The following is an 18,220-nucleotide window of genomic DNA, read 5'->3' as shown; positions in this document are numbered from 1 at the left end:
TAGTGGAATCTAGTGGGAGACAGATCAGAGGATTCAATCGTAAACTGCAGCTGGAAGCCCCTTGGTGACGTGGCTTGACAACTCACCCAGCAGGGCTGCTTCCTACTAAATGGTAACAGAACAACCTATTCAGTCCTCTCAGGGAATTTAAAAGAGAGCCAGGAAAGATAGTGGTATAGAAATGAAGAAAAACAGGCCGGGTGCAATGGTTCACGCCTATAATCCCAGCACTTTGGGAGGCTGAGGCGGGTGGATCACCAGACGTCAGGAAACCCCATCTTTACTAAAAATTTAAAAAATTAGCTGGGTGTGGTGGCTCGTTGTCTGTAATCCCAGCTACTCAGGAGGCTGAGGCAGGAGAACTGCTTGAACCTGGGAGGTGGAGGTTTCAGTGAGCTGAGATCGTGCCACTGCACTCCATCCTAGGTGATAAGAGTGAGACTCTGTCTCCAAAAAATAAGAGACGTCTATTAAGACAGCCAGGTGAGGCTGACAAGTAGGCAGTTGGATAGGAGGAACCTGGAGTTAAGGCAGAAGTTATGGGCCGGGCGCGGTGGCTCAAGCCTGTAATCCCAGCACTTTGGGAGGCCGAGGCGGGTGGATCACGAGGTCAGGAGATCGAGACTATCCTGGCTAACACGGTGAAACCCCGTCTCTACTAAAAATACAAAAAACTAGCCGGGCGTGGTGGCGGGCGCCTGTAGTCTCAGCTACTCGGGAGGCTGAGGCAGGAGAATGGCATGAACCCGGGAGGCGGAGCTTGCAGTGAGCCGAGATCACGCCACTGCACTCCAGCCTGGGAGACACAGCGAGACTCCGTCTCAAAAAAAAAAAAAAAAAAAAAAAAAAGGCAGAAGTTATGGCTGGAGATGCACATTTGGGAATCTTCAACATATAGATGGTGTTGAAAGCAATGAGATTGGCTGGGATCAATCTCATTGAGTTTTGAGAGAAGAGATTTGATGATTTACCTCTGGGGCTCGACAATGTTAGGAGGTGAAGATGAGACTGAAAAGCAGTGGTCAGATCCTTTTGTAGTTCCTAAGTGTGAGATGTTTGGGTGTTCACGTGCATGTGTGAGATGTGCCACCCTTGAACCTTGTTATGATGTCAGTACATTTTCCCATCTGACATGAAACAAACAAACAAAAAACCAGTGTTCAGGGATGCAGGAGAGCTGAGTGTGGTGTCCTGAAAGCCAAGCGAAGAAAGTGTTTGAAGATGCCAGGGGCAGTGGCTCACGCCTGTAATCCCAGCATTTTGGGAGGCTGAGGAGGGTGGATCACCTGAGGTCAGGAGTTCGAGACCAGCCTGGCTAACATGGTGAAATCCCGTTTCTACTAAAAATAGAAAAAATTAGCCGGACGTGGTGGTGCGTGCCTGTAATCCCAGCCACTAGGGAGGCTGAAGCAGGAGGATCGCTTGAACCAGGAGGTGGAGGTTGCAGTGAGCTGAGATCACGCCATTGCACTCCAGCTTGGGCAACAAGAGTGAAACTCTGTCTCCAAGAAAAAAAAAAAAAAAAAGAAAGTTTGAAAGAGGGAATGATCAGGTGTGTCAAATACTGCTGACAAGTCAAGCAAGACAATGCCTGGGAAGTGACCACTGGACTTGGCCGTGTGGAACCCATTCATTGATGACATTGACGAAGCACCATTTCAGTAGAGTGGCGTGATGAAAGCCTGATTTGAATGGGTTTAAGAGAGAATGGAAGGAGAGGAATAGAAATAGGGTGGAGGAGGCTGTGTGATCAAAGAACAAATTTTTAAAAAGAGATCAGAGACATTACAACAAATTTATATGTCAATAGAAATGACTCAGAGAGAGGAAAAGTTTTGATGCTGACGACAAAGGGATATCTTTGAAAAAGTCAAAATGCTATGTTTGTATATTTATCCCTCCAAAACTCAAGTTGAAATTTAATCCCCAGTGTGGCAGAATTGAGAGGTGGGGCCTTTTAAGAGGTGACTGAGAGCCAGCATGGTGGCTCACACCTGTAATCCTACCTAGCACTTTGGGAGGTAAGGCAGACAGATCACTGGAGCCCTGGACTTCAAGACCAGCCTGGGCAACATGGTGAAACTCTATCTCTACAAAAAACGCATAACTTAGCCAGGTGTAGTGGGGTATACCTGTAGTCCCAGCTACTCGGGGTAGGGACTGAGGTGGGAGGATTGCTTGAGTCCGGAAGAGGCTGCAGTGAGCCGTGATTGTGCCACTACCCTCCAACCTGGGTAACAGAGTGAAACCGTTTCAAAAAAAAAAAAAAAAATCATGAGGGAGGGCTCTGTCCTCATGAATAGATTAACCCACTACTCATGGATTAATGAGTTATCATAAGTGGGCAACTGGTGACTTTAAAATAGGAAGAGAGACCTGAGTCCTTTGCATGCTCAGCCGGTTGCCCACTTATGATAACTCATTAATCCATGAGTAGTGGGTTAATCTATACATGAGGACAGGGCCCTCCTCATGATTTTTTTTTTTTTTTTGAGATGGTTTCACTGTTACCCAGGTTGGAGTGCGTGCTCAGCCCTCTAGCCATGAGAGCTTACAACACCTTGGGATTCTTGGGCGTCCTCACCAGCAAGAAGGCTCTCACTAGATGCAGCCCCACCACCTGGACTTCTTGGCCTCCATAGCTGTAAGAAATTCTTTTTCTCTATAATTTGCCCAGCTTCAGGTATTCTGTTAAAAACAACAGAAAACAGACTAATACACAGAAGGATGTGAGAAGTAGTGCACAAGAGCTAGAAGAGCAGAGTAGTATCAAGACTAGTAATACTAATACAAGGAAACACTTAGGAGGCACTAACTGTGCCAGGAACTAGGTAATTTTACATGGACTAACTTGCTTAACCCTTTCAACAACTCTACAAGGAAGGTTCTGTTACTGTTTTTACTTTATAGCAAAGGAAATTGAGGAATGGAGGTTATATTGTAGGCAAACTCAAGAGCCTATGCTTTTAAACACTGTTATATTGCCTCAGTAGAAGCAGAGATGGCACCATGAAATAGAGCATGAGAGTCGCAACCAACACCTCTTTTTCTGAGAATAAGACCATTAGTGTTGCTGTTGAGAAACTATAGCTATCTTTTGATTTCTAGAGTCCCTACCCTGTTCTCAGCAGGGATAAATGATATTTTGGTTCTCTTCTAGGCTTAGATGGCTGCAGAGAATTTGTTTCTTGTAAGTTAATAGAGTAAGGCTCTTACCAGCTTGGAGTAGAGAAGGACAATTCCTTTCTTATTCTGGACACTGTACTTAAATTATGTAACTGAGATTGCATCAGATTTTCTGGCAGCCCCATACTATTGTAGTCCCATCTTCAGACCAGTATTTTGCCCACATAAGCTGTTTTTTTGAACCAAAATATATAATTTGATATTTATACTTACTACATTTCATTTGGTTATTGCTCATTTCCAGTGCTGTTGAAGTCAATAAACACCAAAAGACAATTTTTATTATTTTTTTCCTTTTCTTTTTTTTCGGACGGGGTCTCTGTTATCCAGGCTGGAGTGCAGTGGCATGATGACAGCTCACTGCAGCCTCAAACTCCTGGACTTAAATGATCCTCTCACCTTAGCCTCCTGAGTAGCTGGGACTATGGGTGCGTGCCACCATGCCTGGCTAATCATTTTATGTTTTGTATATACGAAGTCTCATTTTGTTGCCCAGGCTGGTCTTGAACTCCCAGGCTGGCTCAAGTAGTCCTCCTGCCTCGACCTCCCAAAATGTTGGGATTACAAGCATGAGCCACCATGCTTGGCAAAGAATACTGTATTTAGAACAGCAGCATTGTTAAAAAACAAAACAAAACAAAACATATATATAATCATAACTCATTTAGATATATATATATTTAAATGTATTAAAAATTGTCACTCCTTCATAGAATCAACAGATACTGTCTATATTTGATAAGAAGGTATAAGTATACTGTCTAAAGCAATGTCTTTTAAGATTCAGTTAGACACAATTTTCATGATACCCATGTATCTGTATTAGCATTTATTATTTTTCTTTTTAAATATTTTTCTTCCTTTTTCCTTTCATTTAAACATTAAAAAAAAAAAAAAGAGACAGGATCTTGCTATGTTGCTCAGATTGGTCTCCAACTCCTGACCTCAAGTGATCCTCCTGTCTTAGCCTCCTGAGTAGCTGGGATTACAGAGGTATGAGCTACCGAGCCCAGTGATTTAATATTTTTCTTTAATTTGACTCACTTTTTCCTTCACTCTGGTAGGTAGACACATTATTATTCTTTATTTTTTAGATGGAATCTCGCCCTGTTGCCCAGTGTGGAGTGCAATGGTGCGATCTCCGCTCACTGCAACCTCCACCTCCCAGGTTCAAACGATTCTCCTACCTCAGTCTCCCACGTAGCTGGGATTACAGGCACCTGCCACTGTGCCCAGCTATTTTTTGTATTTTTAGTAGAAATGGGGTTTCACCATGTTGGCCAGGCTGGTCTCGAACTCCTGACCTCAGGTGATCTGCCTGCCTCGGCCTCTCATAGTGCTGGGATTACAGGCGTGAGCAACTGCGCCCAGCCTACATTTTTTTCTATTACACATCAAAACACTTATACATGTAAGTTTAAAAATAGTGTTTATCCATGTACCACAGTTAGTTGTGTACCACACTCTGATATGCACTAAGTTAGAGATGTAGAAATACCACCAAAAGAATAAACAGAGATTGTCTCCAGGCATGAGACTGAGGGATGGGGAGACTTGGTTTTCATCAAAAGCACCTCCATGTACATGTTTTGCTTTACTAAACATGAAACATTTAAATTAAGTAAAACAAAAATTCTGTCACACTGAGTCACTTATACTCTGCCTGACAAAATGGTAGGCACAAAATAACTACTTAGAAATATGTCGATATTTCACACCTCCTTCCTAATGATTTTATAATTTCAGCCACATACTCATGCTGCTCAAAACTGTCATTCATGCACACAATTCCATTCACAAAGTTTGAGGAAAAAAAGACAGCTATCCACTGCAAAATGAAAACTTTCAGTGTTTTATTTTTGACTGCAGCTGTTTACAGAAATATAGTTGCGAGTATACAAATGTTCCAATAGAAGCAAAATATCTTTTTAATATTTAACAAGTTATCACAGATAGCTAAAAACATAGATGCAAATGAAATTCCCCCAGAGAACAAACTGAAAATATCTGGTATCAGTGCTCTGAAATCCCAACTATGAAAGCCATATACACAAAAATGTAACCCTTATATCATTGCAGGACAATGGAAGAAGGCAGTTCAGTGGTTGATCAGTGTGCTCAAGCAAATAAAATTAAATAAAAATTAAAAATGGCAGAATGGTAGCTAAACCGCTTGAGAACAGGTTAATGAAATTATTGATAGTATATTTAAAACACTAAGTAAAAGAAGTGAATGAAACTCAGTTAAAGTTGTCAAAAAATTAGCAACTACTTGGAGCTTATCAATTAAAAGGAAACAATGTGAGTAGATACATTCATTAGATCAAAAGAAATTAGATCAAGTTCACTGGAATCAGTCTGTAACTACTTAAGTCACAATGACTTCTGTGCAGGAAAGGTTTTTACTGGACACAGAAATCTGATTCCAAGCCCACTCTTCAAACAGCTTTTGTATGTGTGTATGTATGTGTGTAAGTGTGTGTATATGTTGTCCTGAGGTTCATCAGCTAAAATAATAATAATAAGCAATCCCTGCAAAATATTTCAAACCAGGCAGATGACTTCTGGAAGAGAGAGAAAGGAAGGGCAGAGGGAGGGAGAATATGAGCAAGCAAGCAGGGTCATATGGTTAAACACAGAATTTTTAAAAGGAGGTATTACAAGTGGGAGTCAAACAGAACTGTGGTAGAATGTTTTGGGTACAGGAATATATTATGTAATAAAGTGGGGAAGAGAAAAAGGGAATAAGAAGGGAGGAATGTAGCTAGAGCAGCTCCCAACAGTTTGCCTATGTATTTGCCAGCACCAAAATTTGTAGAGTAAGCTACTTACATTTCCACTGCTAGTATTAAGGAAAGACAGCAGTGATTTTTATAAAGTGAGTATACATTTATTTTTATTCTGAAATGTGAATTTTTCTTTCATGAGTTAACTAACTGGTAATTTGTAAACAGTGGGAAGAAGATTAGAACAATTATGGAGGTACTGAATTACACAAGGAGATTAAAATGAAATGAATCAATCTACCTATCTGGTGGTTACTTTATATTGATGCATACACTTGAGAAAGGAGAAATGCCCAAATTGTATAATGCATTATCTTGTTTATTATTTATTTTAGTAAATAATTCTTGTCTGAAACATAAGCTCCAAGGATAGCTAAATCTCTACTGATAGCTTAGTTCTTATACAAAGCAAGTTACTTTTGAAGAAGTTTTACCTATTAAAAAAATAAGGTGCCATGTTGACCTGGTCAGCCATCTCGTTTACTATCTCAGATACAAATATAAATACAAGGAATGATGATTTTGTTCTGAGGGTTGGTCTAGCCAGAGCAAAACTGTGGTCTGCTGGTAAAGTACTAGGCAATGAAAACAAAGCTTGTATTACACTGCCCATAATGTACCCATTTTATGGATAAACAGGAGACTTTAGCACCGGTCAATTATATTCGCTACTTAAATGTCATAACAATTAAACATAGAACACTGCACCTATATATTTAAATCAGTCATTTAATGTAAACTTTTTAGTAAGTGGTAGGAAAATGCCAAACTAAATTAACTGAATTATCAAGAATTAGACTAATTGTGTATGTACATAAAATACACTATCTATAGGCAGTACTGAGAATAAATTATCTTTGCCAATAAAAGATTACAGATAACCAGGTTAAGCTGAATTTACATAAAGAACAATGTATAACTGTATCAGTCTCAGTGGAAGAAAAACTCTCTACATCTCAACAGAGTCTTAGACCAGTGGTTCCTAAACTTTAAAGTGTGCATCAGAATCACCTGGAGGGCTTGTGAAAACAGATTGCTGGGCCCTATTCCAGAGTTTCTGACTCAGTAGGTCTGGGAAGGGGCCCAAGAATTTACATTTCTAACTAGTTCCCAGGTGATACTGATACTAGCTGGTGGGCCGAGAACCATACTCTGAGAACCACTGGTTTGCACATACTACATATGTAGAAAAAGATATATTGTAATGTTCTTATACACATGGCACAAAATATATAGAAAGACAACTGGTTTTAATGAATTCCCAAACATGTAGGTTAGCAAGCTGAATGTTTCTAAAATAATCTGCTAAAGCGTAATCATTTCCCCTTATAGTAAATTACATTTCAAAGTCTTAAGTCCTACACAGTCATTTTAGAAAAATCCATATAACATTTATACCAAGTTGGCTATCCAAAAGAAAAGGGACATAATATTCTAAAGAGTTAAGATGAATTTGTTAGGAAGGAATCATTACTATACAGCATTCTTGGCTTCTTTGGAATGATTAAAGTGCATAATATCAATAGGGTATTAAGAATATTGCATAAAAGTTTGCAGTCCTCAGTGCCACTAACAGTCACAGAAATACTAGCATGGGGAAAGCAGCCCTATCTCAAAGGTACAACTATCCTGACCTGTTGCTGATGGCTCTTTCTTCAAGCACCACCACCATGGTAAGGAGCTGGAATACAGGCAAAATTAACAAAAACCAAGGCACTCCATCCAACTTTATCTGATCAAAAGGAATTATCTTAGGTCTGGAGGGACTCAAATATAAATTTTTTCTCATTTCCTTTGATACTTTTTTTTCTAGGTAAATTAACTGAGGACAGACGAGAAGTACACTGACATAAACAACTTTGCCGAGTCTAGTTAAAAAAAAAAGTGACATAAGCAGGCTTTACCTAAACTATGTTTTAGTGATTTATTTCCATCTAATTAACATCAGAGAAAATGCTTTGAACACTTTCTTCCTGAAATTTACACACATCTATGTGCATGGAGTTTCACAGATGCTAAAATTCTCATCAGTATTCAGATAAGACCTACCATTAGCTGGTTGAGATGAAGACAAACTTAATTTATATAAAGCTTGAACAGTCTAATTCTGTAATCTTTTGCCCTCTCCCAAAGAAACAATTCTAGTAATGTACCTTTTCTTCCATTCTTAAGCCAAAGGAAAGAAATGGAGAAAAGAAGGTTTAAATGGAAAAAGTGAAAGCTGGGACCTATTGAAACTATTTGTTTATGTGTTTTTGGAAATAGTGAAGAATAAAATTATAAATGATAAAAAGGCACTTTTCCATAGCATTTGATCTAGATATAAAATATTCATTTAAAAAATTTCCTGAAAGAGAAAGTAAAAACATAATTTTATTAATAAATGAGGCTACAATGGCATAAAAATAAATGGGGATTGAAGAAGTAATTAGGCCAGATGTGGTGGCTCATGCCTGTAATCCTAGCACTTTAGGAGGCCGAGGCAGGTGGATCACTGTGTTAGGAGTTCGAAACCCGCCTGGCCAACATGGCAAAACCCCGTCTCTACTAAAAAAATATAAAAAAATTAGCTGGGCCTAGTGGAGGGTGCCTGTAATCCTGGCTACTCGGGAGGCTGAGGCAGGTGAATCGCTTGAACCCGGGAGGCAGAGGTTGCAGTGAGCAGAGATCGCACACTGCACTCTAGCCTGAGAGACATAGCAAGGCTCCGTCTCCAAAAAAAAAAAAAAAAAAAAAAAAAAGAAGTAAAGTAACTAGAGCACTGGGACCATCCACAAATGATACTGTAGATATTATTCTGATATTTATTACATCATGAGCATTATCTCTACAATTTTGCTCTAGTGACACTAACAAGCAGAGAAGAAAACCTCTTTTTAATACATGTTATGAGATTCATAGGCAGTTATTTTTCTAACCTATGGTCTTTCTTCATGGAGTCCCTCTACACAGTCTAAGGCATGCAGATATAAGACAGCTGTCTTGGTTAGGGATAAAACCTATGGTCATAAAGCAGAGGAAAGCTAATTAATTTTAAAAATCAATTAGGAAACAGATATTGGAAGAGAAATCTTCATCAGAAAAATGAAAAATTATAAGATTACTATGTATGGTGAAAATGTATAACCATGGTGACTTTGAGTCTTTAATTATGAAATCATTTTATCCTGGTCATTATTTGTTGATGCATCTAACAGATTCACTTTCCTAAAACAAGCATTTATAAAGGCTTAAATGGTCAAAAAGAATTATCTTAGTTCTAGAGGGACTCAGATACAACTTCCTCATTTCCTTTGATACTATTTTTCCTAGGTAGATTAGCTGAGGTTCTGATGGGCAAGAAATGCACTAGAATAAACTTCCAAACTACAGCACATGTGATATTACAAAAAATGAAAATAAAAGGCAAGGAAGGATGGATGGAAGGAAGGAAGAGAGAAGGGAGGGAGGGAGGAATAAGCGAAGGAGAAACGAAGAAGGCAGGGAGGAAGGGAAGAAAGAAGGAAGGAAGGGAGGCAGGGAGGGGAGGAAAGGGAGGGAGGAAGGAAAGTCCTTCATTAATACTTCTTCTATAATAAAGCCCTTAAAAACTTGTTCTTTTTTTAAAACGATTTGTTTTAAAACAGATTTGCATTGGCTAAATAACACGATACTTTAATCATAAAGGTAACATGATCAAGCTTAGAGGCAAAATATGACTTCGAATGATCTTCACCCATGTTGTTGTTGGTGTGGATATATAATGGAATGACAATAAGGAATCACACACATACACACACACACACACACACAGAGAAAGAGAGAGAGAGAGAGAGAGAGAGAAGCTCCAAGCGTTAATGTGAGTTGCTGAAAGCTAGAACAATTAAATGTAACAATATAAAGAAGAAAAGGTGGCTCACAGTTTATTTAGGTCCTTCTGCCATAAATACGTTTAATAAACTGTTGTTTCTATGGCCTTTGCTGGCTCACTGAGTCTCTCCCATATGTAGCTATAACTTGTAACAGTAATCAGGAAATTGCATTATTAGCACAAATATCAACCACTGAGCTTCAAAGAAGATGAATACTCCTTGTAGCCAAATTGTATTTTCAGAACGTTGTACTTAACATTGACCTTTAGGGGTAAGGAACATTTAACAATGTAAAAAAAAACAACAACAAACCTATTATTATTGAACAAGAATATGGTAGCATAGCACAGCCCTTGTATAAATAACCACAAAATTTATGAGAATAAAAATCGGGTTTTCTGCCTCCATCCAATCAAACCACTACAGTTCAGGTATATATTCTGTTCTAAACTGAGATATTATAAAACAGAAAATTGGTCCCAGTGACTTGGCATTGCCAATCAGCATTTGATAACAATAAACCCCTTGCTAAACCACAGAAGTCAGCACACAAGCCAGTTGCCACTTCATCCACAGTTCTGTATTAACAATCATCCTAATTAGAACTTGGTGAACAGATAGATTTCTTTAGTCTCCTATGTAATCTCTTAGAAAAAAGTTCAGAAAATTCAAAAATAACTTACAGATTTTTATTTCTACTACTTCTTTTTATACCTGCTGGGTTTGCTTTGTCTGAAATTTCAATCAACCCTACTTTAGGGTTAGAGTTTTACATTTTCAAACTGAAGCACTGGATTGTGTGGCTGATCCTCCTCAAAACCTGAACTATACTGGGTAATTTTTCCCAATAGGGGCTGGGGGAGAAGAGATACACTGAGGAAAATACTTTTGGTTCAGAGAATTTATAAAGTAGCTCTGGATATTACAAGATGGGAAAAATGTTATTAAAATTACAAACATGGGTTTTCTTAGTGTCTTTATAAATAAAAGGCATAGAATACAGAAAGCCAATTAATAATAACAATAACAACAATAATAAAATATTAAATATATAGTGAGCAAAGACTGAATGGCTCATTCTTGTGAAACACCATTTGACGCAATTGCCTCAATGGGTTTCCTGACTCTTAACACTTGGCTGAGTGAAAGCTCCAGCAGACACACAGTAAGCTGCCTTTAGCCCACTACTAACATCAAGGAACTGCCTGATGGAATGGCCACAGATGAACAGGTCATTTGTTTCAAAAGATACTTAAATACTCAATAAAGACATAACAAACCCCACCCCCCCTCACTGTTATCAGACGCCACGTTGTGGTAGAACATCAGACAAACTCACAAATTTACCACAAAAATGTGTGGCAAAAAAGAATAGTTTATATATATGTATATATATAAATTTCTATATTTATGCCAATGTACTCACTCAGTACAAATAGCAAAATAGTATACCATTTCCTAAATACAAAATATAGCTTTCCAAAAAAATGAAACACACATTAGATATAAACCATCCAAAACTTGAACGATTGAAAACTGTATTCAAAATTAAATGACCCAGAGTAGGTCTCTTTCTGAAAAGTTCCCTTCATATCGGCAAGAAGCCTGTACTACTGAAAACGTAATTCAATGCCTCTCAATCAGAGAGAGAAAGAAAGAAAGGGGCAGAGGTGGAGGGAAGAAAACGTGAGAAAAAAGAGAAAAAGACAAAAGAGCACATTCAAAGAACAAAGGAAGATCATCACCAAAAAAAAAAAAAAAGAAGGAAAAATCTGGCTGTATAAACAAAACCAACACCACAATTCCACACAGTTCAACTAAATGTACAGGATAGAAAAAAAAAAAAAAAAGAACAGAAAGTTAGCCTTCAACAATTAACAGGTTATTTTTTGTACACTTAAAAAATAAATGAAACGGACAAGGATACCAAAACATTATATCAACACATAGAAGCCACACACACGTTGGCCTTACACTGCATTGACAGCTTTCCACATGCCAAAAGGAAAATGAGACATAAGCATGTGTCCAGACACAGGTGGTAGTGAGAAGCAGGCATCCCACGGGTGGCAACAACGCCCAAAACTGTATAACTAATGCTACAACTGCCAAGTTCTGGAGTGTGTTATTTTGCTCTTTATAGATGTAACACAAGTTAATTCTTCATTTTAAGTCAATGATATGACCCTGTAAAGCCTAAGGCTTGTGGGAACCATCAGGTAAGTGACCACTTCAAACTGTAAAGCACTGAGGTGACAAGTGAATTTATACTCACTGCAGATCAGGGAGAAGTGATGTTTCAAGAAATTTTAGTTTGCCTTTTTTTTAAATTAAAATTTATACTGTTTCCTATTAGAAGGAAAAATTTGAAGACTTCAGAACAGCACCGTTCATGGGGAAAAATGTGTTGTTTCTCAGGAATTAACTCCCAATAATTCCTAAGACAGTACTTTCTGCCCTGTGCTGCAGGACTGCTAGGTCACCCTAGATTAAAGTGGCCAAAGATGCTACAGGGTCATAAAGCCAGTAGTATATCAATAGTTCTCTAAAGTAAAGTGAAAAAGAGGTAAAAAGTAATATAGATGTATATAAAAAGGGAACACCAGCCTAAGACTGGGTTAAGAATAAAACACTCAAACTTTTCTGTCAATTTAAACTACTGTAGGAGGATATGAGAACATAATTTATCATATATTATCCCCTTCATTTTTTACAGATAAAGATAATTATTTTTCTATGCACAGTTATGGCTAAACCCCTTAGTAGAAACCCAGACAACTAACAACTCTCTGAAAAAATAAAATCAATGGCATTCCAGCTGTTCCCAGTTTTCTAAGTGTATCATCTGCCTTTGTGTTAAATCAAGAGTTCTTTTATCTGCATATACAGTTTACTTGTTAGAATGTTACCCCTTCAGTTTCTCCAATAAAACTGAAAAAAGATTCCTTCACTTTGGCCAACAGCTGTGCCTTTTATATTGAAAAAAATAACCGCCTTAGTTACTACTGAACTTTACTTTTTCAAAAGCCATTACTTGACTAAAACAATGCAGGAAAGAAAATAATGAAGAACGAAAGTAAACATGATATATTATTTTCTAATAGCAATAATAACTGAGTGGTCCAGCCTTTAATTTAAACTGTACGTTTAAGGAAATTGCGCCTAGGAAAATAATAACAATTCTGCCAGCTGGAAACTCAAATAGATTCTCAGTCATCACTGTTATTAGGAATATAAAATATGAAGATGTTAACATTTGTGGTTAGTCACTGCAACAAGCAGCATAGGTGTGCTCTTTTGCAGTCAGAATAAAATCTATCAATTTACTCAAATACAGTTTTTCATATTTTGTTTTGTTTTTAAAATAATAATTCTCATGGAACCACAAGATCTCAGGACATCTTGGAATCAGGATTTTCTTCATGGAATTTCTAAAAAAGAGAAAAAGTTTAATGTAACTTACGAGGGAGGGAAGTATTTATAAAGTGTCTGATACCCTGAATGATCCTAAAGTATATTATGGTACTATAAGTAAAACTTTTTCATATTTGATTTTCCACAGACTTTTCTGACTCAAAATTTATTTCTGGAGGAAGGGATGATTATATCCAATATATAGTACAGAGGAAACACACTGTGCATACTCATCAGATGTTTTGTTATTCCAAGGCAAAGAAGCTCAGAAGCAGAAGGAATTTCCAATATAGGTTGAATATCCCTTATCTAAAATGCTTGGGATCAGAAGTATTTCCAATTTCTTTTTTGGATTTTGGAATATGTACATACACACAATGAGATATCTTGGGAATAAGACACAAGTCCAAACATGTAATTCACTTCTGTTTCATATACACCTAAAAAGATCTATCACAGCTGAAGGGAGCTGGGAAAATCTTTTTTTCCCTCAGGGACACCAAATCAACTGCATGTTGTGAGCCTGCATTTTGACTATGACCCTATCATATGAGGTCAGGTGTGGAATTTTCCACTTGAGATGTCATGTCAGCACTCAAAAAGATTCGGATTTCAGAGCATTTTGGATTTTGGATTTTTGGACTAGGGATGTTTGGTCTGTATTAAGTATATGACCATAAGCTATCATTCAGAATAATTTTATTCAGAGTAAAAAAGTATCATCTTGTGAGGAAGTCACATTTTAAAAGTTTAGAACTAAACTACTATTACTTAACCTAAATCTGTTAAGAATAAAATTTGATGCTTTCCAATAAGAAGCCAAAATGCAATACTTACATATCCAGTTAAAAGGAGCCAGTCAAGTTGTTCCCTTGGTTTTGCAACGAAACAAGCAAATCAATCTTTTCGATGTTCTGGTTGGTGTTTATAGAGGATGCCAGTGGAGAATTCTCTGGCATTTGCTGAGAAAGAAGTGTTGTCACAGGTGGCTGGCCCTCATTTTGTGGTTGGCCTGGCTGACTTATGGCCATCAACTGATCAGGCAATGTAGCTGGTCCAGAGGTTAAAAGCTGACTACAGTCTGCAGAGACATTGAAAATAGAAGGTATCTGGTTAGTGAAGATTCATGAAAAGATATTAGTTGTTGGGGCAAATTCATTACTGCATTCTCTTTGTACATTACTAAAAGTTAGGCACCTGACAGTCCAAGAAAAAAGTTTTCACAGATTGGCACTGGAATTCATCTTAGGTTTCCTTTAAGCAGTCTAAAAATACAACTTTGCTTAAATATCAAAAGTCCTATATAAATTCCTTGGTATATTAACATTAAAGATGGGTTTTTTTTTTTTGAGACAGAGTCTTGCTCTGTCGCCCAGGCTGGAATGCAGTGGCCGGATCTCAGCTCACTGCAAGCTCCGCCTCCCGGGTTTACGCCATTCTCCTGCCTCAGCCTCCCGAGTAGCTCGGAATACAGGCGCCCGCCACCTCGCCCAGCTAGGTTTTTTTTTGTATTTTTTAGTAGAGACGGGGTTTCACCGTGTTAGCCAGGATGGTCTTGATCTCCTGACCTCATGATCCGCTGGTCTCGGCCTCCCAAAGTGCTGGGATTACAGGCTTGAGCCACTGCGCCCGGCCTAAAGATGGGTTTCTACCTCCTTAGAAACTACTGACTTCAATTGGCTAGGATATTATCTGTCATTCTTACTTCGTTTTCCTTTTAAGTTTATAGCTTAAAATGGCAAACACACATTTTTATACATAGGCGCCCGGCCTATTATCACCATTTTAAATGAGAGAATTGAGACCCATAAAAGCCACATAACTTATACAAGATCTCATAGTCTATAGGTGATAGAGTTCTAACTACAATCTACACTCTTAAAACAACCGTACAGGACGGGTGCGGTGGCTCACGCCTGTAATCCCAGCACTTTGGGAGGCCGAGGCCAGCAGATCACTTGAAGTCAAAAATTCGACACCAGCCTGGTCAACATGGTGAAACCCCATCTCTAACAAAAATACAAAAATTAGCTGGGTGTGTTGTGCAAACCTGTAATCCCAGCTGCTCAGGAGGCTGAGGCAGGAGAATCACCTGAACCTGGGAGGCAGAGGGTGCAATCAGTCAAGATTGCACCACTGTACTCTGCTTCCTTCTAATAATAATGATGACCAATTAAGTAATGAAAAATTAGAGTTTCTTACTATTTTGAATGCCAAATAAGAACATTCCTGATGTCTGCTGAGATGAGCCAGGAGAATTCTGTAGTTGGTTCATTGTGCCTCCTGCTGTGTTGTGAAATAAAGTAGCCTGTGGTTGAGGCGAAGATGAGGCTCCTTGAATTCCAGGCATGTTGTTCTGAGGGGAATAAAGAGGAGACTGTTGCATATCTTGTTGATTTATACTGGTCTGCAAGGCAGACATGGATGCTGGAGATAAGAAGAGTGTTACTTGCTGCTCTTGAGAACTAGGTGACCCTTGTACCAACTGAATCTGAGGAGAGCTATGGAACAAGGGGGTCTGTGATGATTCCGACTGGGTAGGACCTGGGTTCTGAAGTGAGGAAACTGTGGACTGACTCTGAAATTGCATGGGCTGTTGCTCTTGATTCATTGGGGCCATATTACTTTGTTGGTGAAAAATTGACTGGTTCTGTTGCTCCTGATTAGCCATTGGATTTTGATTTGGGTTGAATATCATGTTTGGTGGTGGTTGCTTTGGAGACGCCATTGTAGCCATGGTATTCTGATTACTGAATAAAATGCCCTGTTGTTGTTGCTGCTGCTGTTGCTGCTGCTGTTGCTGCTGTTGCTGCTGCTCCTGGGATGGAGAGTTACTCTGCATGGCAACTATTGAGTGCTGTGACTGGAACATGGTTCCTTGTTGGCTTTGAGGCATTGGATTAGGTGGAAGGGAGCCCAGGGACACCTGAGGCTGAAATAAACCTTGCTGGGGGGGTTGTGCCTGTTCTTGGGAAAGCATAGGGGTCTGGATGTGTGATATTGGAGCTTGCTGTTGGAAAGCAGCTTGTTGTTCAGTGTTTGATGTTGACTGAAGTGGAGAAATTGAGTTCGGTGCTGCAAAAAATGCTTCTTGGGCTACTGTGTTAGTCTGAAGATTATTCATGGGACTCTGGGAAAGAAATATGTTGGTTGACTGCTGGTCTTGAGGAACTGAAGAGCCCTGTAACACAGCAATGGTACTTTGAGAGTGAAACATTGGAGGCTGCATTTGTTCGGAGGAGGTTGTAGAAGTCTGACTGTGGACAATAGGATTTGGACTATGAAAGAGAGAACCTTGAGTTTCCTGGGAAAGATTCTGAGCATCGGCAATAGGATTCTGAGGATGAAAAAGTTGGGCCTGTGAATGAGAAGACTGCTGCAAAAAATTTCCAGATTGAAGTGACATCATCTCATTCCCTTGCTGGAATAAACCATTACCTTGTTGCTGGGTACCACTATTCTGAACACTCATCATACTTTTTGTGGATGAAAAAAGGTTAACTTGAGGTTGATTGTCCCCACTATGTTGCATTTGGACCATGGTCTGAAAGACACTGTTCTGAATCTGTTTTGCTTGTGTTCCAGTTTCTTCTCCATCTCCTGAACTTGATGTCTGAAACATGGTAGTGCCAGGGGTTGCAACCTGCTGTGTGGTGGTTGTAGAAGTTTCATTTCCAGAAACTGCAGGAGGAGAAGAAAACAATTCACACTGCATTTGCATATCCTCATTGGTAGACAATGCACTCATCATGTGAGAAGTCTGCTGGTAAACTGGCGATTGCTGAAGGTTTCCATTTGCTGAAGCAGTTGAAGGGAATAATTCTGACTGAATCTGGGCAGCTGCCTGGCAGATACTCTGTTGCATCTCCATCACCATTGCGGCTGAAGATTCCATCACTTGCTGTTGTTGCTGCTGCTGCTGTTGATTAGATAACGTGTTTTCAGACTGTGGATGAACACTTTCAGCTCTTCCAGGTAATAAATTATCTGGTCTGGTATGGACTGTTGGCTCTGTTGAGGAAAACATTCCAGGGCTTACACCACTCTGAATTTGACTGACTTGTTGAAAAATATCTGCACTAAGCTGCTCTTGAACATTCTCATTACCATCTGGAGCAGAAAATAAAACTGAAGATAACTGTTGCTGTGCCTCTAAAACTTGCTGGACCAAGTCAACACTTCCACTGCTGCCACTAGCAGTACTGCCTGTAAAACTCCCTGCTTGCAGCTGCTGAATAGTATTCTGAAGCTGACTCACACTATTTGGTGATGGAAAAATATTTGATGAAATCTGCTGCTGTAAAGTCTGTGCTTGTTCTTGTAGTGGTGACTGCTGCTGCTGTTGTGACGCCTCAGTCAGTTGTGACAAATTAACCACTGTGCCATCTGACTGTAATACCTCTCTAGACTGAGTTTCTCTTGTCTGAAACTGTGTAGCCTGCTGCAATAATGCATCGCTGTTGGGCAGCTGACTAGAAGCAGAAACTGCTGGAAAAGTACCAGGCTGTGAGATGTCCTGGGTTTGAATAGTTGTCAGGGTCTCTGGGTTGTATGCCTTGGGCTGAATCTGCTGCTGTTTTTCATTTTCAGAAGGTAGGTGGGAAGATGATGGTGATGAAAAAGAGCCATTTCCTGCTATGTTTGAGATGTTTTCTAATGCTTGCTGAGTTGATCCGACTGTCTTTGTAGTCTAAAACATAAAAATCCCCAAATAATATGAATATATAAACATTAAATAAGTTTGTAACATACATCAAAAATCACTATTGTTTGGCCAGGCGCAGTGGCTCAAGCCTGTAATCCCAGCACTTTGGGAGGCCAAGGCGGGCAGATCACGAAGTCAGAAGATTGAGACCATCCTGGCTAACACCGTCAAAACCCGTCTCTACTTTTGAAAAGACAAAAAATTAGCCGGGCGAGGTGGCGGGTGCCTGTAGTCCCAGTCACTCGGGAGGCTAAGGCAGGAAAATGGCGTGAACCTGG

The 18,220-nt window shown here is 39.2% G+C and overlaps 1 protein-coding gene and 1 non-coding gene across 9 annotated transcripts in view; one reads left to right on the top strand and one right to left on the bottom strand.

Moving 5' to 3' along the window:
• Window positions 1-1,026: 1,026 nt before the first annotated feature.
• On the top strand, window positions 1,027-1,133 carry LOC114674519 (small nucleolar RNA U13). Its single transcript, XR_003725669.2, has one exon. It is a non-coding gene; the product is annotated as a small nucleolar RNA U13 (small nucleolar RNA).
• Window positions 1,134-13,169: 12,036 nt separating this feature from the next.
• The window catches only part of NFAT5 (nuclear factor of activated T cells 5), a 132,058-nt gene continuing 127,007 nt past the window's right edge, over window positions 13,170-18,220 (bottom strand). For all 8 annotated transcript variants that reach the window (XM_077984473.1, XM_077984474.1, XM_015126501.3 and 5 more), the window contains 3 exons: window positions 15,440-17,927; window positions 14,075-14,318; window positions 13,170-13,254 (listed from right to left, as the gene is read on the bottom strand). In XM_077984473.1, coding sequence (XP_077840599.1) covers window positions 14,083-14,318; window positions 15,440-17,927 — 2,724 coding nt within the window. In that variant the 3' untranslated portion in view covers window positions 13,170-13,254; window positions 14,075-14,082. The remainder of the gene's footprint in view (window positions 13,255-14,074; window positions 14,319-15,439; window positions 17,928-18,220) is intronic.

Source organism: Macaca mulatta, chromosome 20 (assembly GCF_049350105.2).
Source record: "Macaca mulatta isolate MMU2019108-1 chromosome 20, T2T-MMU8v2.0, whole genome shotgun sequence".
Classification (NCBI taxonomy): Eukaryota; Metazoa; Chordata; class Mammalia; order Primates; family Cercopithecidae; genus Macaca; species Macaca mulatta.
Note: the sequence above shows the minus strand (reverse complement) of the source record. Positions and strands in the feature narration are given on the sequence as shown.